Source organism: Vipera ursinii, assembly GCF_947247035.1.
Source record: "Vipera ursinii genome assembly, chromosome: 3".
NCBI lineage: Eukaryota > Metazoa > Chordata > Lepidosauria > Squamata > Viperidae > Vipera > Vipera ursinii.
In genome coordinates, this window is record NC_139516.1 from 169,711,260 (window position 1) to 169,736,581 (window position 25,322).

Below are 25,322 nucleotides of genomic sequence, written 5' to 3' on the forward strand. Positions count from 1 at the left end.
AGGAATTATTTCATTGTTTCTTAATTTTTAGATTAAGAAGCAATGACGAAAACCAAAAATAAATAATAGAACCTTTTGTCACCTTATAAAAATATAGTTCCAGTGTGAGGAAAAGCAGGAAGCTGTGCTAATAGTAAATCCCAACTGAAACTGATTGAGCACTTTAGTAAAATAGTACTGCCATTTTCACTTTCAGAATCTGTTCGCTTTAATAGTGATTTAATAGTAATCCTTCAAGGTTTAAAAAAAAGTGGAGATGGAAAATTGGTTAGGAAAAAGAATTTGGCGTTGGTGTGGCAGCAGACTGGCCAGTCTTTGCTGAAAAAAATAGATAATTTGGGAAGGGGGGAGTTGTTTTCAACAAAAGAACAAAACTATTGCTAGATACTTTCTTTAAGTAATACATTATAAAATTATACTTTTAACTCAGGAAGCTATTCTTAATCTGACCCATTCATTGCTCTTGCCCCTAGTCTTTCAAGAGAAAAAAAGAGTTAAGATGCCCCAAACTGCAGAACTTTGAAAGTTCAAGAATACCACTTGCGGGTATATCTGTACATGTGCTTATTCATTAACTATATATTTACTAATCAAGGTAGGCTGAAAGATATCATACATGCTCTATCAGCCAAGGCAACTCATCCCTGAAGGCAGAACCACATAATACATGACATTCTGTCACAGATTCTACTGAGAATAACGTGACATTTCAGTCTTGCTGAATCCATGATGTGCATGAACATCACTACAAAAATAATCAAGCTAGCATTTGAAGTTGCTGTGGGATTGATGAGTGGGAGTGGATTTATTTCATTCACTTGTAAAGTAACCATGGCAGCATAGGTTATCCACAAAAACACTATCTCACGGTGCTTTTTTGGAGTGACCATGTAAAAAACGTAACTATCATATTGTTGCATGATTGTGTCAGGAAGCACTATATCTGTGATGAGCCCCCAACTTCCAAAATTTTAACTTATAATAAAGCGGGGGGGACTAGAAGATGACTATATTCCAGCTATCTTGTACAGGAAATAAACTAATCAGGCTAATTTCTGAGAAGATTTAATTTAAAATCTGTAGAGAAATCTGCTTTCAAAAGCATACTGTAGAATGTGGCTGCTGGGCTATTTTCCTTATTCCGCACATTCTTGCTAATAATTAATAATGGCTAATTATTTAGTGATATCTGAAACACAAATGTTTTGGGGAAACAGACCTGTTTTAAATCTAAAATTATATCAATTATTGGGAAGACAGCATTTGGCAGCCTTGAAAAGGGGAAATATGCTTGGGGACAGGGAAGGAATTGCTTTATTATGTCTTGATGATCCTCACTCTGAAAGTTTCCTAGAAAGGCCTTTTGTCTTTCAATCAGCCTGCTCTGGGGGCCCTTGTTAGCAAAAGGAAAATACTGGGAAGTAATGGAGAGATTCAGGAATACCCACCAGATGATCTGTGGGGAATACCAGGTTTAAGAACACAGAATGTTGTTTAGATTCCAACTTATTTTCTTGTTACACTATACAACATGGGGAAACACTTTCTAGTTTGGCATCCCAGGAGACCATCAGCAGCAAGGTCAAAGGACTGGTGATGGAATGTGCCTTTGTAAAATACCTAAATCCATAATTGGGAGGAGAATGATCTTCCTGTGTTTTTCAGCAGGCATAAACTTTTCCCTCTGCTGCTAAGTCAGCAGATATAGGTTTCAACACCTATATCACCTTTCCATTCCTGTTCAGGCTTCTTTTCCACTCTACTCACAATACTGCAAAAAAAGAACATTTATTAGAATATATAATGAATTTCAGCTTTTTAAAAAAAATCTACTTTAGAATGGGTTGGGTACCACCATTACTTCTTTTAAAAAAGAATGCACACACTACAATGCAATATGAGTTGCAATATTTATTCAAAATGTACATTGGAGAAGTTATAGATGCAAATTTAGATATATTAGGGAGTAGTGTAGAGAAAATTGTGGAAATGAAAGTTGTATTTAAAATTATGTAAGTAAATACAAATTTGAAAAAGATAATGAATACAGATGCTCCACCTACAGTATGTAAAAAAAGATGAAGCAGAATAGATTAAAAAAAAGTTCTACTGACATGAGGCTAATCCATATATCTCTACTTGGAAAAATAGATTCTCATATGGATTCTGGTAAATTTGTTGCTTGCATATTGGATATAAATTCTTGGTGTATGAACGGCTACACCATTGTAGGAGGATATTGACTTTGGAGCTACAGTGAAGCTACACTTCTATGCTACAGTGATTTTGTGTTGGTACATACCAAGTTATGAAGTTCTAGTATAATTATGCTTTTGTTAAGTATGCCATTACAAGCAAATTAATATTTTATCACAATAACTCCTAGCATTAATAATGAAATTAGTGCCACAGTAAACACAATGGAATCTTTGTAATTACTATGAGTAATGTGAGCTAATAGTGTAGAAGCCCCCTATATCCCACAATTGCAGTTAAGGGGCAACTTAAAGAGGATTTAAATCCTTTTTGAGAGCTTTAAATTAAATAAATGACTACATAAGGGTAAATGAAAAGCTCTCTATATGTTTTGTGGGTCCAAATACCATAAAAGACCATTTGGGGCTTACCTTACAAAAGTAGGGCAACTACTGCCAAGAAAAATAACGGAACTTCATGCATTCTCATTATAGTTACAAACCAAATATCCCAGTCGGGTCCATTCATGAAATGAAAAACACTTGAGCAAGCAGACTGGCTTAATTAGACAGGATAGGTAATAACTCATTAATCTTATTCAAGCACTCTCCTGGGGTCCTAACTCCTTTTCACGCCTTAGAAATAGATCATATATTAGGTTAGTTTAAGTCTTTAAAAGACAGGGCTCAGTGCCACGACCTTGGAAATGAGACAGATAACAGAAACCAGACAGCTGTCGTTCCCTTCCAAGTGAGAATGGAATGGTCTAAAGGGATTACAGATACAATAGACAACGTCGTTGATGGTATGTGCTGATATTATCTAAAAGGATTCCGCTAGTGTGAAAAGAAACAGAAAGGTCTAATAGTTTATCAAAAGCGTAAGAGTCACTTTCTTTTATCTTTCTAACGTGAAACAAACCAAACATAAATAACCTTCAGTTGTTTCAACTGGAGCTCTCTCTCCCACAGTTTCTTGGCAAGTAGCTGGGTGGTCACTGGAACATGTTCCAATAAACTGTATGCTTTGTTGCATCTTTCTTCCAATCATTTTGGTTTCCTTATTTAAAAAAAACTGCATTTTTCTCACACCAGCAACACACATGACAAAGGATGGGGCTGTATAAATGATTTGCCCTTTATGACCAGCCTCTTGGCCTCCTTGTCCCAAAACTTCAGTAGTAAATACAAAGGCTTTTGCGCGGGGGGGGGGGAGGTTCTGGTGCTTTATGAATGTACCTTTGGGGAGATCTATTTACATCCACATGAATAAGTATAAATTTATTGCAGGAATGAAGCTAATGTATTTTTCATGCTCTGAGCCCTTTTATTTATTTATATTTCCTATTTTTATTTCCTATTTCCATCTCCTACAGAGAAGGGCTCTGTAAAAAATTGCAAATCAAAATGTCCTAAAAAGTTTTTTTTTCCCCTATTGGAATGGTTCCAAACAATGTTTTGGTGGGAAGAGAAATAAGTATGTGGGGAGAGATTATCAATGAAAATCTATGTGTGTCTGTGAAAGAGAGGGAGGGAGGGAGGGAGGGAGGGAGGGAGGGAGTGAAGGGAAGGGAGGGAGGGAGGGAGGGAAGGGAAGGGAGGGAGAGAGAGAGATTTGCCATCAAAATTGAATCACAATCATGTTTTGTAATGACCAATATAAGTTTTGTACACAAAAGAACTATTCTTTATTGAAATAGGGAATTGTGGGTTACCCAAAATTAAGCTTTCTTCTGTATACTATAGGCTATTCTAGAATACCATTCTATTGCAATTAGACAAAATTTTAAAACAGGATATTGATATGTATTACTGAAAATATATCTTGAATTTTATTGATTGAGTGGGCTATAACTAGAAATATACTAACTTGTTTATTTTGACTATGTAATCACTAAGGGAATTAGAGAGGGCATCTCTGTTGATGTAACCTGAACTATTTACAACTGGTTATTTTTTATTTTAACTACCCAACCACCATATTGTTTCACAAATACATCTATATGTAAATATTAAAAAAAATAAAACTTGTATTAAAAAATTGAATCACAATCAGAATCAAAATAACAGAGTTGGAAGGGACCTTGTAGGTCATCTAGTCCAACCCCCCCCAAAGCAGGAAACCCTACACCATTTCTGACAGATGGCAGTCCAGTCTCTTCTTGAAAGCTGCCAGTAATGAAACATTCCACAACATCTGAAGGCGAACTGTTCCACTGGTTGATGGTTCTCACTGTCAGAAAATTTGTCCTTATCTCTTGTTTGAATCTCTCCTTGATCAATTTCCATCAGCTTCTATTCCTTGTCTGGCCTTCAGGTGCTTTGGAAAACAGGCTGACCCCCTCCTCTCTGTGACAGCCTGTCAGATATTGTAATCATGTCTCCCGTGAACTTTCTCTTCACTAGACTAGCCATGCCCAGTTCCTGTAGCTGTTCTTCATGTGTTTTAGCCTCCAGCCTCCTAATCATCTTTGCTGCTCTTCTCTGCACTTTTTCTAGAGTGTCAACATCTTTTTTTTATAGTGTGGACACCATAATTGTCCTTTTTCAGAGAGAGAGAGAGAGAGAGAGAGAGAGAGAGAGAGAGAGAGAGAGAGAGAGAGAGAGAGAGGAATAAATCACCATATCACAGAATAATATAGCTCTAAACCAAACCTCATACAAACAACAGAAAGTAACTGTGTCCCCCTTTGGATCTTTATTGGATGCTGACCAGTGAATTAAATTGTCAGTCCTCAATTTTTCTACTTCCATTTTCAGGATTTTGTCTTCTTCTATGCTGTCTCTCATTTTTCCTGTTCTTTGGCCAGAGTTCCAATGATTTAGTTGAAAAGTTGACATGGCACTTTTGTTTCCTCATTATGTTACGTTGCCATGTTTTCTCTCTTCAATTTCCAATTTTGTTTTTAGCAACTTTGAGAATGTTTTTGTCTGATGTTGTTAGTAATGGTATTTTAATGCAAGGATTATTATCCAGCAATGACAATTTTCAACTTCTTAGACAACAGCATAATATTTAAAGTTTATTTTAAAATGAAGTTCACTTGCTTAGTTTTTCCAAAGTATGCTTATCAAAAATTGCCCTAATAATGTATGCACGAGCACATTTGTCTTTAAAATTGTTCCTAGCTTTGTTGTTATGAGCTTGGGTCACAGATGAATGTTTGTGGAATGATAATTCTAATGGAATTCGATATTCACATGAAATGAAAGGAAACTAATGAGGAAGTAAAATGCCTGTTATTTGTTCTTCATCTTTTCTTAAAATGTTACAACTGCTCACTGAGGTAGCAAACAACTCTGTATGACTTACATAGAACAAACAGCTTGGAATGGTGAATAAATCACAAATAAACAATGACTGAAGTTAGTTCATTTCTTGAAAATTCTATGAAGAGTTCTTTCTTGCAAACAATATGGAGGGATAGATCACCATTGTGCCCATTGTACAATTAGGAAGCAGATGCATTTACTGTCTGGAATAACAAATTCTTAGAAGTTTCATGTGGCCGCTACTCTCTCTGCATTTACAAAAATCTGTAAACAAATCCCTTTTTGCAAGTTAATTATTCAATTAAAATCAATTACAGAAGTAATTATGCTTTTAATTTTTCTCTACTATTAAAAATGAGAGTCACATAAATACTCACTTGAGCAGAAGGGCAAGGTATAAACTAAATACATAAATGAGTCATTTTTGTCAGGATATGAACAAGCAGCCTGAGTCTAAGTTTCATACTCATTTTTCCCATTTCCCCCCCAAAATTTAGAAGCTTTCTTATCCATCTTACAAAAATCCCCACAGTACCAGCTTGGGGTAAAGATAAGTGGTATATTTAAGCCACCAGGCTGAATTATAGCAACTACATGGTGCACCAGTTTTAACCCATTTTCTAAAGTTGGACTGTCAGCCAAACCAATGAAACAGTGCTTTCATGGATACTTGGGCAATGAGAGCATTGAAATAGTTGCACTTGTGAATGTCAATGAAGTGTTTCTCAAGTGGAAATCTAATCTGTACAATGAGTAGTGAAGCAAATTTATAATCACAACATAAAGATTTGTGTAAGAAAATAGCTGATAGGGAGAGGCAAAGCCTAACATCTAGCTAACTATAACCTACCAAGAGGAGAGTCAGAGACCAAGAACTCCACATTGTGCATGTCTGGAACAAAAGCAGAAAGAACTTCTGCAGTGTATTGAACTTTTTTGGAATCTGCATTCCTAGGGATTTTGTGATGCATTTCTTAGTGACAGTACCAGGTTGACCTTCTCTGGGTTCAGAAACTAAGTGGGTCTGGTTAGCATCTTAACAGAAAACCACTAGGAATTCCAGGGCTAAAAATTGAGAAAATGCCTTGGAAGTCTGCATACCATTGTCAACTCTAAACTTCATTGAATCCATGTAAAACTGAATACAGAAATGGAAGAGACTATGGAGGTCCTCTGGTCCAACCCCATTCTTAAGCAGAGATCCTATACTATTCCGGACAAATGGCTGTCCAATTTCTTCTTAAAAACATCCACTGATGGGGCACCCACAACTTCTGAAGGCAAGCTGTTCCATTGATTAATTGTTCTCACTGACAGGAAATTTCTCCTTAAGTTCTAGATTGAATCAGTCTGTGATAAATTTTTGTGTGTTACTTCTATCGCTAGGAGTTTTGATCACAATGAAGAAGAGTTTACTACTGTACTCTTAGATAAAGGTAAAAGTGTATAGAGGATATTGGATGAACAGAAGCACAATGGAATTAATCAAAACTGAGTCTAACTGGGTATAAACCTCAATATCCACCATCCTGAGAATTTCTCCTCCTCCTTGTCCCTCCCTTGCTTTCACTTATGCTCAACTTTACTAATTACTAATTATAGCTCTCTTTTGTCACATTAAAAGTTGGTAGCAACTTTTGAAGTTGCATCCAACGGTTTCAACCCAAGATTAGAGAAAACGCAGATATTAGCAGCAAGTTACCATTCATAAAATCAGCACAATTATTTTATTAAAAATCAGTGAGAATATCAAGTCTAAGTCCCCACACACACACACAAAATAAAAACAAAAGAACCATTCTGAAAAAATATCAGGAGGGGCAGTTCATAAAAAAGTGAGTGCCCAGTATGTCCAACCTATATAAGTGAATGAAGACATTTCCAATAAAGATTTCCAAAACTCTGCGATATAACTGCAAGCATATCATAGATATCTTGAGACAGTGGAGTCTTCCAGAGGGAGGCATCAAAAAATTCAAGATGGCAAACATGATTGCATAACTGAAGCCCCATCCCTTTTTATTTTTGTACATTGTACCCATATTTAAAAAAATGGGTGGGGTTTTAATTGCATGATCACGACTAATAGCTTGAGGTTATATTTTTTAATATTACTGGCTTCTCTTCCCCTTTCCAACCATCAGCCAACTCATGACTGATACAAGGAGATTAGTATGTTTTTATGAATAATGCAAAACTTGAAATATAGTTTAAATGTTTTCTGCTTTCACAAAGGAGATTTGTGCAACATTTCAGATGCAATTCCCACATAAAAAAGTTATATTGAATAATTGGAGAAGGATGCTTAGTTCCTCTCAGTCAAAATGTACACAAATGCACATAGGGTAGACTGGCAACGTGTTTTTCTTGCTCTCTACTTAAATCAAAATTGGAATATTTATTATTGGTTCAATTGAGCTCTTTCTGAATTGATAGTTTATTCTATGACCACATGATGGCAGTACATTCCATAAATTAGCTTGTTAATGATTAAAATGTAATCAACCTTAAATAACTGTGTTTTTCAGAGTTATGGATTGTTCTAACATTTTTGGAGTTGCGTATACCATCTGATTTAAATATAAAAATATGTACAAAGGTATAAAAATAGATAATTTAAATGCTAAATGCTAAATTATTGTCTACTTTCTTTCATCTTTTCACAAACATTCTGATCAAATAAGAGATTCATCACTATATGTTTATATTTCAGGTTTCTTATGAATCCTGGACTGAGGAACAAGCACATTACTCACTTTTCCCTCTTCCCATTACTCACTTTTCTCTCTTCCCATTTCCCATCTCATTTAGCAATTCTAATGATGTTTTTTTAAAATCTTTCAAATAATATCATGCAGAAACATAATATATTATTCCACACAAATTTTGGCTTTCAATATGCTTACACTAAACTTTTTTAAAATACTTTTTTCAACTTTTTGCTTTAACGGAGGCAATTTTTGGTTTCTTGCTTTCTTTGATTAATGACGTGTCCCTGCAGGATGGATATGATTTTGGACGGTTCTCCTTTATCAGACAGTAAGGATAGACTGTGCATGTGCGTGTGAGCCTGTAGATGTAGTTTCATCAAAGTTTGTTAATGTTTACACACCTTCATGCAAATCCTTAGGCATGGAGGACTTTGAAACTACCAATACTGGCAGGAGATCTAATAACAAAGAGATTCAAATACTGTAACCATGTAGAGGAGCTTCCTTCACAACCTTCTCCTTCTACTCTTAATAAATTTGAAATAAATCATTTTTAAAAATATTTTTTAAAAAAATAATTTGTAGCAGTTTTCCTCTTACAGGCACATCTTGACATCTAAAAACTACTCTGGATTCCATGACCTTAAGCAGTATCAAAAAAAATGAAGTGATTTATTTCTTGCTCCACTGGGTTGTAGCTTATGTATTTTTATGAATCTCTTCTCCAGGATCACTCCAGTCAGAACAAACTGCAAATTATGCTGTGGATCCATTTTCCCATTGCGGACCTTTGTCTTTTTTGGTTCATTCCCCTAATTTCGGCTACTGAGTTTCAGATCCTGGTATAGAAACCCTTGCTTAACAATTCTCTCAATTCTTTAGACAAAAAGATTAGTAACATTATTTATTGTGTTTTCTGTTTCCACTTAATCTTCATCCCTAGAGCAACCAAACGCTCAAGCTGCTATGACTCCCTTCCTTCCTTCCTTCCTTCCTTCCTTCCTTCCTTCCTTCCTTCCTTCCTTCCTTCCTTCCTTCCTTCCTTCCTTCCTTCCTTCCTTCCCTCCTTCCTTCCTTCCTTCCTTCTCTTTCTTTCTTTCTTTCTTTCTTTTTCATTCATTAATCCATTCATTTTCTGTTGAAAGAATTGTAGAACTTAGATAGTAATTTGGGCTCCTTGTTCTCAGTATTTTTAGACAGCAGAAATAAACACAATGTTAGATCACCTCCAGACAGTGTATGAGAGTCTGGGGAGTAAAAATGTTGATGGCACGGAAATGCCCTCCTTCACACAACTGCTCTTGTTCTTCTTGTCTTCCTGGTTGTTGAGCAGGATACTATGACACTAAAATTACTATCAAAAGAGGAACCATATAGCAAGTAAGGAATGAGGTCTCTGTTATTTATGGGCTAAGCTGCAAAGAAAATCTATGAATATTTTAGTAGTATCACAATTACTCAAAGAAAGTGCTGCAATGAAAGAATTGTAATCCAGGTGCTAGAACTAAAAAATATTTTGCTGGGACTAATATCTCACTGAGGGGACAATGGAGTGATTTCCCCCCCTTCTCCCCCCCCTTCTTCTTTTTTGCAAACTGGAAAAAATAGGAAGGTAAGTAGAAAAGAGCTGTGTAGTTAAGAAGGCAGAGAATTTAAGAAGCAAGAATATCAGAGGCAGAATGCCTGAAAACCATAGCAAACTGATGGTCAACAAAATTCATTGTGAGGAATTGTTTTTTGTTTGCTTTTTTAAAATGTACAGTGCAGATTAAGATGAAAAACCAATGACAGTAGAAGTTATAATAGATGCCCAACTCATTCAATTTCAAATATTAAGATTTGAACATGATTTATAGCAAGATTCCAAGTCTTATAATTCTTTCCATAAAATTATTAATCCACAGTTGACAGTTTTGAGATAGATGATAGACAGACAGACAGACAGACAGATAGATAGATAGATAGATAGATAGATAGATAGATAGATAGATAGATAGATATAGATAAACAGATGAAAGATAGGTGATAGAGATATAGATAAGATACTCTTCTTTTCTAAATATCCCCTTTAATTAATGCTATGTTTTGAATTGAGTTGTTGTGCATAATTCTATTTTTAACTTACACAAGGGCCATGGGACCCTTTCATTTTTCCATCACATACTGACATCTTGTGGCCAATTCTTGCTATATAAGCATAACTAGCCCGATAGAATTACTCATCAGATTATTATAGGAGAGAAGAGAAAAATCTTTATCTCTCCAGATACCATTGAAGTGATGAAAGACCTTTTGTCTTTCATCACTGATTTTGCTGTCTTTGACTGCAAAGAGAACTTTGGAGTGCTCCAAGTTCCTTGGCTCTGTTTTAAGATATTCTTCATTACAGGATTCAAAACACATAGATGGGCAAAGCTGACATTTATTTGTCTATTTATTTTTTATTTATAGTTCCCTTAAAACTGCTGCCAAATCATTCTACATGCAGTGAATTTTCCTCCCCCAAAATATCTGTATTTATCTATTTGGTAAACTTCACATCCATTGGAGATCAGTAAGGGAAGAGTGGGAAGTTCATAAAATGTGATGTTCTGCAAAGAAAGACTTGGAAATATTTCTTATAGAACAGCTGGATATGAAATAGTTTCTGAAGCAAAAAACAAGAAGAGCCTGAAGGATATTTTTGCCTGTTCTTCTGGGTCACACAAGTATGCACATAGTTTCATTTTCCTGGGATAGCAAAATACTTCTGAAGAAAAATTTGGCAGTTCCTGGATGACACTCCCATGCTGATACTTCCATAAATGTGATCCAACCCTGCCTGGAAGGGAACATTTCAGTTGGGGCACTGATTCAGCTTCCATTAGCATTCATTCTCAGGTTCCCAACACAGCCTTTCAGCCACTCATTTATTACCTTTCTCATACATTCTGTTTGCCCAGTATTGGTTCTAGGATGTCAGATTTTAATTAGCAAGTAAAGTCCAGTAATGGATTTGATCAATAAGTGTTTATTAGTATCATAATAAACAACAGTAAGAGACTTATCTGAATCTTTCACCTTTAACATGAATCCTGAATGAGAAGTTCATTTTTCTCTGTAGCCTAAAGATATTTTGTCCTTAAGATTCTATGCGGCATCTTTTTATATTTGGTAGCTGAATCTGTAGGTATGTGGACAAGCTCCATTTTAGCCCAAAGTTAAATGAATATCTTGCATCCCACCAGGAATGGGTTACATGAAAGTTTCAGCTAAAAAGAATCCATTCCAGCCAGCACCCCTTGAAAGCTCGGTTTTACCCACAAACTCTCCATAGTTTCCTGTCAGTAGAAGGGAAATTGCTTAAACTGCAATTTGAGGTACACCACAAGTTGGAAATCAATGAGGTTACCTGAAGGCTGATGCGCTCTTTCTGCTTGGCCTTTTAGCAATATAAGTTACTCACTGCTTCCTGAGTACAGGAATAGATGATGTCCTTTTTCCATTCCTGATGGATTATGTGCCATCAAGTGAGTGTCAGTTCTTAGCAACCCCAGAGATAGATCTCCACCTCCTAGCCCATTGTAAATGTATCCTGTATCCTTGTTTTCCAACTTCAGTTCAATGCTATCCAAATCAGAAAGTCATAGCAATCCCAGTCCCGATTAGCTGCAATCCCTGTATACATCCTCTCTTCCTTCCAGTGACTGCACATGACATTGTGCAGTCTACTCATCCTGGTCTGCCAGGCTGCTATGTTCTCTACTGGTCGGCAATTGCTATTTTTTAATGTAATTTTGTAATTCATCCAACATTAAATTGTTAAATCTTCCCCCTAGAAACACATGCTCTATTCAACACCTATATTACCTTTCCATTCCTGTCCAGGCTTCTTTTCCACTATGCTCACAATACTGCAAAGTTTTTTTTCCTCCACCCTACTTTTTAACTATTATTATTATTATTATTATTATTATTATTATTATTATTATTATTATTATTATTATTATTATTATTATTGGGACGCGGTGGCTCAGTGGGTTAGGACGCTGAGCTTGTCAATCAGAAGGTCAGCAGTTTGGCGGGTCGAATCCCGAGTGCTGCGTAGCAGAGTGAGCGCCTGTTACTCGTCCCAGCTTCTGCCAACCTAGCAGTTCAAAAGCACGTAAAAATAGGGACGCAAGTAGAAAAATAGGAACCACTACGGTGGGAAGGTAACAGCGTTCCGTGCGCCTTTGGCGTCTAGTCATGCCGGCCACATGACCACGGAGACGTCCTCAGACAAGCGGCTTTGAAATGGAGATGAGCACCGGCCCCTAGAGTCGGAAACGACTAGCACGCATGTGCGGGGGAACCTTTACCTTTTATTATTATTATTATTATTATTATTATTATTATTATTATTATTATTATTATTATTATTATTTCCAACATAGTAATGTCCCTTTCTTTCCATGAAGCCGAGTTATCCATTCTCCCTTGCTATAAAATTTCCATGGAGCTACACAAAAATTATAGGAATGTTCCTCTGCTCCTACCTGCTCCCCTGTTGGTCTGATTACTGTACCATCAGAGCAATAGTGGTACCATATGGAGAAAAAGAAGAAATGTGTTAAAGAAGATAATGTGGGAAGAAGGTTGAGAGCACATACATGTGCAAACATCTGAAAAGCAAAAGAAAGTAGGCTAGTAAAGACAAAACAGTCCCTGAAAGGAAAAGGCAGGCAATGCAAACCAGTCCATACAAGAACCAGCAAGCAAGGATGGTCTTCCCTGCACAGAATCAACGGATGATCAGTCAGATCCTGTAGTGACTGTAGTCCAGACTGAGCCACCCCACAGCAATTCAGACTGGTATTTCTACAGTTGGCTTAAGAAAGAGCTGGGAGTAGTCAGGAGATAAGCAACTTAAGTTCCAGGGTGGGACTACCCAAAGACAGTAGCATGGAATTGTACATCTGCAAACATCTGGTATGCAGATACCCAACTTTTATTAGCATATTAAAAGTTATTTTTCTTTTTAGAAAACATCTTTTTTCTAATCATGTTTGATATTTTTTAAAAATCTGAAGCTCGTAATTTAATATGGCTGTGTTGTCCTATTATAGATATATTTCTTACATTTTGCTCCTTGCTTTTCTGTATAGATTATACTGTCCAAAAGTCATAACAAAAATTATTATAAATAATACATATTTATTGTTAAATAATATTTTATTTATTTTAACAACATTTAAGGCATATCGTAATACAAAACAAATCAAATCTTTCAGGTTCGCTGTTTGACTTTATCAGCCCATCACTTCTTAGCCTTTTGGCTAAGATTAAGTGTAGTTAACATTAAATAACAATTAAATAAGAATTAGAATGCTCTGGAAGTATTTGCCAGAAGGTGAGATTGGTAGCAGTAGCAACAAAATGCATAAGAAAAGTGGAAATCCCATGGATTAATTTTTTTTTTACTTCTCATTAAAAAACGAGGGAGCATAAGAGATATTGGATGGAAAAAATCAGCTCTGGAAAAACCTAAACCTTGAACTGAGCCTAGACCCATAGCTGGGAATTAGCCAAGCTGGTGAAACCTTTCCCAATCTAAAATTTTCTAGATGTACTGAGATAACACTTAGCATTCCCAGCCAGGATAATATATGAGAATTTGAGGAATCACAGTCCCAACATGTCTGAAAGGTGCCAGGTTGGGAAAAAACTTGTTTGGTAGATCAAATCACTTGTAGAAGCAAAAATAAAGCCTTTTGAAACAACTGTGAAGACTGACTACAAAGGAACTCTCCCACAGATTATGTCAGCGCAATGACATAAGTTACTATTTAACCTACAATCTGAGTTATTTTATAGTAATTGAAAATAAATCATTCTTGATTATCAAAAACCAGCAAAGATTCTGAAGAAAATCCTGAAAATATGAATCTATTGCAACAGGGCTTGTAGGGGTTGCAACAATACCTGCAACAGGCATCCATCTAGATGTAGTTCATCTAGTGTTTGTTAGTAGGCCTATTTTAATTGTTAGTCCTCTACAAGCTGAAATAAAAACTTACTTAAGTCTATGCATTCAAAGCCAGACTTGGAGTCAGGTATACACTGTTTGAGTGCAAAGTGCTGGCTTGAAAAAAGGAGAGAGATTAATGACATGGCTAAACAAGCTTTAGCAAAGATATCCATGCTAATTGAGCAGATGCATATTAATCAAATGGGCTCCTCCCTTTTACATTTGATAAATTTAATTTTTCTCTCCCTTTCATTTTTATTTTTCTTGCTGAGGTCTGCAAAAAGCCAAAAATCCCTACCTGATTTGACATGTCCATGCATTTCTGTCTTTAAGTTTGTATAATAACCCTTGAAAATAGTAACAATTTTGGAGATTCTATTTTTAAGAAAATTTGAGAAAGTATTTCTCACATGCAGTGACTAGGATTAGTTAATGTTCATAACCCTTGTGTGTTCTTTGGAGTTTGTTTTAACTTGTCAGCAAATGAGTCATGTTGAAATATTATTTTGCAATCTTTGTTCTTCAGAATATTAGTAGTGCAGTCATTTGGACTGATAAAACATGTTTAAACAACCTCATGAATCTTGTTTCTAATAGCAGGGTTGAATCACAGTAAACATGAAAAATCATGTACCGGTATCTGCATTTTCAAACATGTTTTGTGGAAAGTATGTATTACCTCTGCAATAATGTCAAATCTTCCAAAGGAGGAGGATGTTCTACTTTGTAGTTTTGGCTACCTACACTAGGTAGGACCAGTGTCTCTGCCAGGGACCAACTTTGGCAAAAGAAAACCTAGAACATTTATCTTTCTTAGAGACGATAATCTGTAGCCCTCCCATGCATACAACCCAAAGTATGAATCCAGTACATAGATATCATAATAAAAAACCAACTAAAGAAAACACATAAAATCAACATTTTCAGAGGTATAATACACAAGAAGATAACAACAAGGAACCTTCCTGGCTATCCTCATCAGCAGAAGCAGTGTTGGCAAATTAAAAACACAGGTCTGTCATAAAACTACCCACACCATCCAAGAGATCCATTACCAAAATAATAACCAGCCTCCCATAAGAGAAGCACTATTCCGATTAGCACAAACATACTGCACCAACCCTGAACATTAGAAAAAGGAAGCAAATCATCTATACAACGTCTTCCAACAAAATGGATACCAACAGAACTTTACCAAAAAGTGCCTGACTCTTACTCCATTATAGCACAGCCAACACAAGCTGTAAAAAGGATAACACAGCCATATATCAAAAACATCTCAGGAGCCATCAACAGATATTATAACTCCATGGAATCACCAAAGCACACAAACCAATGAAAGCCCTCCAAAACATCCTAAGTAAAGCAACAGCCCCAGCAGCCCCAGAAGAAAAACAGCAGTCCTCTACAACATACATATAAGGTTTGCAACAGCCACTCTTTATTTATTTTATTAAATTTGTTTGCCACCCATCTCACTACAAGGCAACTGTGGATCAGTTTACAACTTTAGAATAAAACATATTTATTGTATATTGTGTGTGTGTGTGTGTGTGTGTGTGTGTGTGTGTGTGTGTGACTAAAAGATGGGGAGGGAGCAGAATGTACGGGAGTCCATCAACTATTGCTATTGTTCCATCAACCAACTCCAGTGTGATACTCCCGCTTTGGGGCCCCAACTGAGCTGGCAGAGCCAGCTCTTTAGGCTCTTGTGGAAGTCAAGAAGGTGGTGGCCAATCTCACCTCAGGAGGCAAGATGTTCCAAAAGGCCAGGGCCACATTTTTTTCGCAGGCCCCACCAGTCAGTATTACCTGACCAATGGGGTCTGCATTTGGGAAATAATTGGAAAATAACCCTAAAAATCAGACACCAAAACATATAAAGAGTAATGTAATATATGCAGCCCAGTGCAGTGAAGCTTGTTCAGCGTTCTACATTGGAGAAGCCAAGCAGCCTTTACACAAGGGATGGCCCAGCATAGGAGAAGCCACACCTCAGGACCAAAATCAGCAGTATTTAAAAGAAAAAGGACAATGATGTTCACATTTTGGAAGGGAAGATAGATGGTTTGAGAGAAGAGTGAAGGAATCCATTTATGCCAAAGTGGAAAGTCTTTCCCTCAATAGGGGTGGAAACCTCTGACACAACCTGGCCCCCATTTATATGCAGCGTTTTCATCAGTCCCCAAGTGGTCCCCAAGACCACTTCAGAGGTTCACCAGGGAGGTTGCACCTAATGATCTACTTAGGATAAAGGATTTAGAAGTTGGAACATTTATATTTCAATGACTCTCTGTCTACTCACCTAATGAACATATCCAGATTAGGTGAGAAATGAAACCTCCCTGGAAGACATAACCCCCTCTCAACCAACTAATCAACTTCCTCAGACTGAAGAAGCAACTTGTATAAGCAGCAAAACAGTTCAAACCAACAAGATAAGTCTAGTTGTCACAACTCAAATTCCAGACAACTCTATATGGATGACTGAGAATCCAAGGAGTATGTGAGATGTTTACAATCTTTGAACTGATTGCTGGTTTTACCTTTAATCAAAGATGCAAAAGAGAGACAGTAAAATTTGCACAATTCTAGCTGTCCAAATTAAAGAGCAGGACTACAATTTCATATAAACCTTGCAAGAAGATATGTTGAATTTATACACTTGCCTTTTCTTAAAAATGTGAATTTGCCACTAAGGCAAAAAGAACCTGGTACTTCCCCGTTTTATATCCATTTCATGCACAAAGCCTGATGACCAAGCTAATCTGACTTCAGTGCTGATTGACTCGTGTGCAGCAAGTACTGTATCATAGTATTGCTGGGCAGACTAAACAGTCAGCATACAACTTCCAGTGACTCACATTGCCTCTCCTCCCCAATCATCCATTGTCCCTTGGGACAAATGACTCACTCCACCCATTGGTAGAGCTAAATTAATAACTAAAGGAATGTGGATTGATGCATGAAATGACATTTCTATGTAATTGCAGTTACAAACAGTACTGTACAACTTTTCTGTTTGTTCAGCATGAAAGCTATAACGAAAAGTTAAATGCTTGAGAATAATGGTGAATATATATTTTGGAGTCCTTTGAAAAAATTATTGAATACTTAATATATACTGCAAATATTGTACTTATAACTTCCAACGTAGTGGGCAAAGGTCATATACATAGACCTTTAATTTTATTTCATGTAGTCCTTAGCCTAATTTCAAAAGTCATATGCCAAACATATTATGATTCTCATAAGATTCATCTGTCCTTTCACTCAGAATATATTTTTGTGCAAGGCAAAAGGAAGGAAAAAAAGTGAGAGGGGAACTGTGCTTATCTACTTTAAACTCTGGATTAGAATTGCTCACATTCCAATTAAATAGTCTTTGCCTTCTCAATCCATTTATGCTGAATATTTAGCCATGTATTCTATTTGTACTGAATAAAGCTTTTTCAGTTTTTCATGTTTCTGCTAATAGAAACATCTACTTGAGTCTATTTTTGAAAGCAACTTAGTACTTACAATATGGCAGTTCAGAATCTCATTGGAGTTATGCAAGTATCACTTATTGTTCAACATGCTCTCTCAATGTAAATGCTTTATATTTCACCTGAGATTTGCCAGAGATTTTGGCTTAAAGCACCTGCTCTATTTTATTTTGGAACAGGGTTGCCTAGGCAAGAGCAGTATGAAGATTTGACAAGAACAAAATGGGTTTCATTGGGTGTTTTATTATGCTCCAGTGTGCATAACTGAATCAAGAAGAAGCTATATACTACTGCTGATTAGATTCTGGATAATTTCTCCAAGATAGTAGAATTATGCCTTCCATATCTAATTAAAAACCATTACCTTGCCTGCCAGCCTACAAAGGCTAACTTCTCAATTAGCCATGCCTGGCAGCAAAACAATGCAATGATTAAATATTACGACATCTGCTAATGGCAGGACAATAGCTGCAAGAGTCTTTGCAGCAATACTTTGTTCTTAGCCTTCTTCTTTTATTAGGCAGCTCTGCAGAAAAATAATTAGTATTTTCTTTTCACTGATCAAGACATTCACCAGCTGTTTCTTTTTCAGTACAAAGTGAGGTTTAAGGAAGAGACAGGAAAAGAACATCATCCTGTCCTTTACTACGTTATCCAAAAGTCAAATTAACAATTTACTATAAACACATTGAATGACTATCATTTTTATCTCTTTAAAGCAGGAGTGGGGAACTATGGCCCTTTTATGACTTGTGGACTTCAACTCCCAGCTCAGGAATCCTGAGAGTCAATGTCCACAGGTTGTAAAGGGGCCATCATTCCCCATGCCTGCTTTAAAGGAACATTGATAAGAGCTTCCAAAACCTAGGAAACTTAAAGAAAACCAAGATGATGGTAGTAATTGGTCAAGTTTTAATTCCTGTCCCTTTCATTTTCTTAGATTTTCCTTTGTGAAACAGTGTAGGAAAAATTATGGAGTTACCAATGAATTATGGGAGGTATCTGGATGTTTATCCATTTATGTATTATTCCATTTGCTCTGTAGATTTTTTTTTCTAGAAATCATGAATGATACTAGAGTATGTTCAAGAGGAAAATAATTAATCAGGATAAGTCCTAAATACTGAGTACATTTATTTAAATGTAATTTTTTTTCTTCCATTCAATTGTGTCCAATTCTCAGAGACTGCCAGGAAAGTTCCTACAGCTTTTTTGACAAGGTTTTTCAGAAGTCGTTTGTCATTGCTTCCTCCCTAGGACTGAGCAAAAGTGACTGGCCCAAGGCAGGACTAGAATCCAGTCTTTCTAGCCTGATGTTTTAACTACTACACCAAACTGGCTCTCTTGTTCAATGTTCAGCCAGTGTGTTTAAAATATACATAGTAATTTCTATTTAGGACACTTTTTCAGATTAATTTAGATTACCTCATTAATACACTTTTCAAGCCTGTTTTAGTCATGTTCAAAAGTACCTTAAAACCTATTTTTAATCACCTATAACTAGCAATCATATATATATATATATATATATATATATATATATATATATATATATATATATTGCTGACTGAAATAGAAAGCATACATGAAACAAAAAAGCAAAGGAAAAACTGAAATTATTTATTGCAATAATAATAATAAAGTTGGAAGGGACCTTGGAGGTCATTTAAACTTCTAACAATTAAATCTTCTGACCTCACCTCTTTTCTTAGAATCAAGGACGAAGATTGCAATTTGGCCAAAGAGATTAACTACGTAATTTCAGGTAACTAAATTGCCAGCAATATGTTCTTGGTGAGCAAACCATTTTACTGCAGTCATATTGACCCAGATCTGCTTGTCTGGTTTTTTCCCAATAAACACATGGAAAAATATACATATACAGGCCCTCAAAAGTACCCCATAAGGACTCTAAACCTCTTTCATGGATTCTATAGAAATCATTTTAATGTAAGACTATACTCAGAACAGCTATTTTACTAGTTTTGTAAAATAAAGGGGTTATCCCTTCACTAAGCAAGAGATTACGCTTTCAAAAACAAATCCCAAAGTAATTCAGTTTTTAAAATAATCCATGTTTATAACCTTGGTGCACCATAACAGGAAAATGATTCCTCAAAGTTATGAAAACTCCTTAAATCTGTATGAATGAATGAACAAAATATCAGCTCATATATTCACCCAGAATTCTTTTTTTTAATTTCCTTTAGAATAATTAAAATGACAAAAGCATTAGTTTTATCTAGACATATCAACTGAAACTGTGTAAGATGATAAAACTGCAACAGCATGTGAACTGATCAGATCACAGTAATTAGCTAATCTGAGTATCTGTTTACATATATTGTGCTTAATTTAACATATGTTGAAAGAAAAAGGTCAAAGCAACAATGATTTTCAGTGATCTGGGAGAGTGTGATATTGCAAAGCATAGTGTATCAAACTCTTGTGAAATAGGGCAGGAATAAAATAACTTAGAAAATACCTTAGTAAAAATGTACATTGTGCTTTTAATCTGATTTGCATTACAATTTTTTTACAGGCTTACTGTATTTTACTGTATCATTTTATATAAAATTGGCTAAACGCGAATACAGTATAGATATACAATATTGAGATATAATCCTCGATAATTCAAGGATGAAATACGATTGACAGAAATTACTATGCAGTAATTGGTGAAGATTCTAATTTTAAAATGTTTCTGTGTAGGAATCAAACCCTGTAACAGTTAAGAACCATTTTGGCTGTATCCCTACCATCTACCATCACCAAAGCTGGCAAAATCCACCCAATCAGAAAATTCTAGAAAAGATTTACATTGTGCACTCTGCCTTTTGCTTGGATTTTTCACTCATCAACTCACATGCAAAAACTGGTTCTGCATTTTCTTTTCTGTTAAATGCCTTTTGATTATGATATTCAAAGCGCAGCAGAGTTATTATATAACTGAGCAACTCTGCAACACTTGAAAAGGATGTTGACTGTTAATTATTTTTCTGTATTGTAGACGTAAAAATGGTAACACCTGAGCAATAAATAAGCTCCAGCTACAACCTCAAACTGCATCTATTCTTACCAGTGAACAATAGTCAGAACATAAAAAATAAGCAGGTTTTACAGAAGTTATCTTTATTTTTACACAGAAGACATTGTATTGTTCATGTAAAAATGTTTTTAAGGTATGAAATTATACAGTATGTTTAAACAACTACTTAGAAACAGAGTTGCAAAAAAACCCCAACTCATTTTAAGTTGGAACATACTTTGCTGGTAAATTGTGATACTTTTTATTATATTTTTGTAATTTAATACATAAAAATCAACTTTACATACTAAGATTTAAACAAGCATTATTTCAGTCTTTACTTTTTTCCAAATGAAAAATTAAGGACTACCACGACTTTTAACACTTTTAAGGGAGATTTTCCTTATTAGTTAATCTGCCAGAAATGCATAGGAGGAAGTTTATGTCCCACTCTTAGCCTGATCCGTATGTCTCAGCATTGCTGTATGGGAAAAAATCTGGATAACAACCTCTTCTAGAAAGAGGTTTGTCTGCTATTGACCTCTGATTAAAAACATCCTAATTTTTAAAAAATACAGACATCTTAATCTTTGCACCCCATAGAAATGAAGAAGTCTTAATATCATAATTAAAATATTTGCTAGTACTGTGAGGCAAGTATAAAAAGGAGGAAAGCAGAGAAAACCCATATCTAAACTACTTAAAAACCAGAAACTGTAATAATATATGTACAAAACTTTGCCTGAACATTCAAAGCACCTCAAATATAGTGCATACTAAGTATTACCCCTATATTACAACTACAGGGCTCAGAAATGAACCAATTTTATGACCTAAAAAACTTACCTGTAGATGTCTCAGTCCCAATTGTACATGTTCTTATCAATTTTATTTATATCGGGTCTCATTATGAATTTCTATTTTATATTTCATACTTAGTACATTATTTTCTTTTTTTTCCCCTTAATTACAGCCATAGGCTTTTGCCATGACCGTAATTTATAAACTGACAAAAATTGGACTTCAGTTGAAATAAACTAACACAAAAGTTGACAAAGTTTGATAAGGAGTAATAAATTCAAACCTAATTGCCATGTTAAGACAATGTAGCATTCTTTAGAACATAAATTATTCTGGAGGGTTTTATTTTCTATAATAGTTATGAAGAGAATTCATTTAATTATAAATGTCATATAACTGGGAGGAAGGGAAGGAGCAGAAGATGGAAAACCACAACTACCCTCAATGGCAATACTCACATAACAATTAAAATTTACATGGAGTACCACAGAACGCCCAATACTGCACCCTCCAGTTATACTAGACTAGAATTCACAGAATTCCCACCCAGAATTTTTGCTTAAATGATGTAATATGTTGAGCAAATAACTAAGCTAACTTTAGTAACCCATTCTCTATTATCTCTGAAAAAATTGTTAAGAATGAAGCCTTGATACAGACCATTTTTCTTGCTACTACTTACATCACATTTGTTTTTGCCCTTGGTTTACAAACATATGAGTAAGCTAAAATTAGTAAAGTCTATCACATTAAAACCAATGCAAAATGCAGCTACTATTAACTAGTTCCACTACTTTGAGCATAGTTTAGTAACATTAAGTGGTCACATATGGGGTAGACCAGTGATGGCAAACCTTTTAGAAACCAAGTGCCCAAACTGCAACCCAAAACCCACTTATGTATCATCGGGTACCGAGTGGGCATGGCCCATTGGGTGGGTGTGGCTCGTTGAGTGGGCATTGCCCATTGGGTGGGCGTGGCTGCAGGGGTAAAGGCAGACTGGGTGTGACTAAAAAGTTCAATCAATCAATTCCAATTTTGCAAGATCTTTTTTTCCCCCGCGAGAAGTTGAAATTGATTGATTGATTGAACCTTTTTTTGTTTTTTGCACACGGCAGCGGAGGCCAAAAGCAAAAAGGTTTTATAAAACCCAGCTGAAGGCCTAGGACTGGGGCAACGCCACGCATGTCCACAGAGAGGTCTCTGCATGCCACCTGTGGCACATGTGCCATAGGTTCACCACCATGTGGGTAGAATGTGAAATAACACTATTAAATTTCAGAAACTGGAATCAAATTGTTTAGTAAAACCTTGACCCATAATTTATTTCCTATTTTTCTGAAATATTTCTTTTAATATTTAAGATATTAAGTGCATCAAAAGTAACAGAGTTTTATGCTTTTATATCCAATTATATCAGACCTGGTCATTTCCTACTGATGCACTTAAATGTTCATATCAGGAATACAAAGCAAACTACTATTAGCAACAACAGCAATAGCAACAACAACACTTTTCTCTGAAACTACTTATCTTTGCTAGTATTTATAGACTATCAGAACTTTTATTTATTAAAAGATCTGTAAAATGTACCTGGACCCAATTATATTTAGAGCACCTCAATCGAAATTAATTAGATAAACAGGTTATAATTTTTCCAATTATTTAGTTTAAGGAAGACTAGATTCAGCTCCATGTTTAGGCTATACCTGTGAAGGTAAAGCTTCAGTCTACAAAAAAGTACCTTTAAATACTATATGCTTCTTGTCATTTTTTTATGATTATAGATTGCTAGCACCCTATGTATCTCTCCAATTCTCTAACTATAGGTGTACAAATATAATGAATCTATATTACACCAGAATAATAAGGATCATGTTAGTTCACACATAAAAATTGCAAAGCATGATTCATTACATAAAATGAAGAGTCAACATAGGTTGTTCCTTAACCAGTTTGGCTCTGTATTTTGCTTTTGATGAAAGAAAAGAAAATGCAGTGCTGATATTAGTAGTTCTTCTCAAGTTTTACCTCTGCTTATGATGTAATTAAAAATTACACTAAAGGAAAGTATTCGTCAGGTGAACAACAAGGCAAATAAAACTTTGCAATTAATTTAAACACTTGGGGAAAATTGTTGCATTTGCACTTCTTTGCTTATTTCTGCAGTGATATTAAGTACATCCTTTATGTTAGCTATACTGTTAAGATTATCAATGTATACACTAAACCATTTCTGCTTTTCATTCCATGTATTCTCTAATTAAAAAGATTTATTTAAGAGAGACATTTCATGGTATATAAGCAATTACTTTGTTAAAAGATCTTTATTGGTCAAAAGAACAACATCCACATAAAAAGAGGAAATTAGCAGGCTTAGGGGAAAAACCAATCTTTGCCAAAGTACCCTTGCCAATCCCCACTCCAAGTCCTAAAAAAGGATGATAAAGCCTAATTATGTTCAGTGATCATAAAACACTGGGTGTTTATTAAGGAGAAAAACAGAGGTTATATGAATGGAAAGGAAGGTCTTCCAAAAAAAATGGCATCTTGATCTGAAAACAGAAAAGAATCTTTGTTTTCATAAGATGCAAGTAATTAATAACTGCAATCCTTTGTCATTTCTCCCTATAAAGCTAAAGATTTAGCTAAATTAAAGAAAGCTTGCTGACACCCAGGCAAAATCCCTAAAAGGAGGAAAAAAAAGCAGGAAATAACGAATTTCTCCAGTGGGGATATTCCAGATGTGGGAGGGCTGCAGCTCCCAGAATTCCTAGTTATCATGGTTGAAACCTGAAAATTGTGGAAATAGCAGCCCCAAATAATCCCCATGAAATGCAGAAAAATAATAAAACTGTTGCATTTGGAAAGCAAGTTAATTACAAATTGACGTTGCAGCTAAAGAGAGTCTAAAACAAAACAGAACACAGCACCTGAAGTTTAGATACAGAAACCTTAGTCCTGACAAGCCTAATGTAAAGACTGTACTTTAGATTAACCACACCCATTACAGGAAAAACAAGAAACATAAATCTGGTGTATTCAAGCTTTGAAATAGCTATTCTGCATAAAAGCAGTGGTGATTTTTCCACCCTGTCATCTATCTCTTCACGCAAGTTTCTGCTAATGTCCTAAACTTTGGTTCCAACTGATCTAAAAAGTCAAGTGCCTCTTCTTCTTGCTGATCAGTACAGCAGCCTACAGAGCCTGCTGGCGATCCTCTTCCTTCATAGTTATATGAAAGAATATAGTCATCGGAATGCATATGCTCTTCGTCTTGCCCACAGAGATATACTTTCTGCACAGGAAAAAGAAAAAAAAAGTCATTTGTTTCCTTAAGCTAACCAAAACATATCTCATAAAATAAATTTCATTGATTTACCTTTTAATGTTTAATTTTTAATCAGAGTGTGTCCTCTAATGGGTTCCTATATATAAAAAATGCACATGATTGGTCTATATCATTCAATCTACGAAGACTTTAACAAAAAAAAAATCAGATTCCTACTGATCACAAATATACAACTTAGCATTTCTAAAGCAATTGCAAATAAAATTAAATAATATTTGTATATAAATTACTAATGCTATATTGGTGGATCAAATTGGCTTAGATTTATTATTGACATGTGTGCCTAGCCCTTCTATAACGAGGGCACTCAAAGAGGCTTAGCAGGCAAATTTAAAAAAATTATTATAATGGGTTAAAGAAAGAAGAACAAACAATATGGCAAGTGGGGACAAAACAAAGCAAACAGGCATTACAAATCACAAGTCCAAATAAACAATCTTTCTAAACAATATGGTAATTCATAAACAAAAGCAAAATTATTTCAC

General features: G+C 35.4%; 1 protein-coding gene across 2 annotated transcripts in view; it reads right to left on the bottom strand.

The window, feature by feature from the left end:
* Positions 1–24,210: 24,210 nt before the first annotated feature.
* The window catches only part of LOC310638714 (desmocollin-2-like), a 34,267-nt gene continuing 33,155 nt past the window's right edge, over positions 24,211–25,322 (bottom strand). Inside the window, exons 16-17 of one of the 2 annotated variants that reach the window (XM_083359987.1) lie at positions 24,868–24,913; positions 24,571–24,783 (exon numbers count right to left, since the gene is read on the bottom strand). In XM_083359987.1, the coding sequence (XP_083216113.1) occupies positions 24,878–24,913 (36 nt within the window). In that variant the 3' untranslated portion in view covers positions 24,571–24,783; positions 24,868–24,877. Of the gene's footprint in view, positions 24,784–24,867; positions 24,914–25,322 lie in introns of both variants that reach the window. The other variant, XM_083359986.1, reaches the window with a different exon arrangement.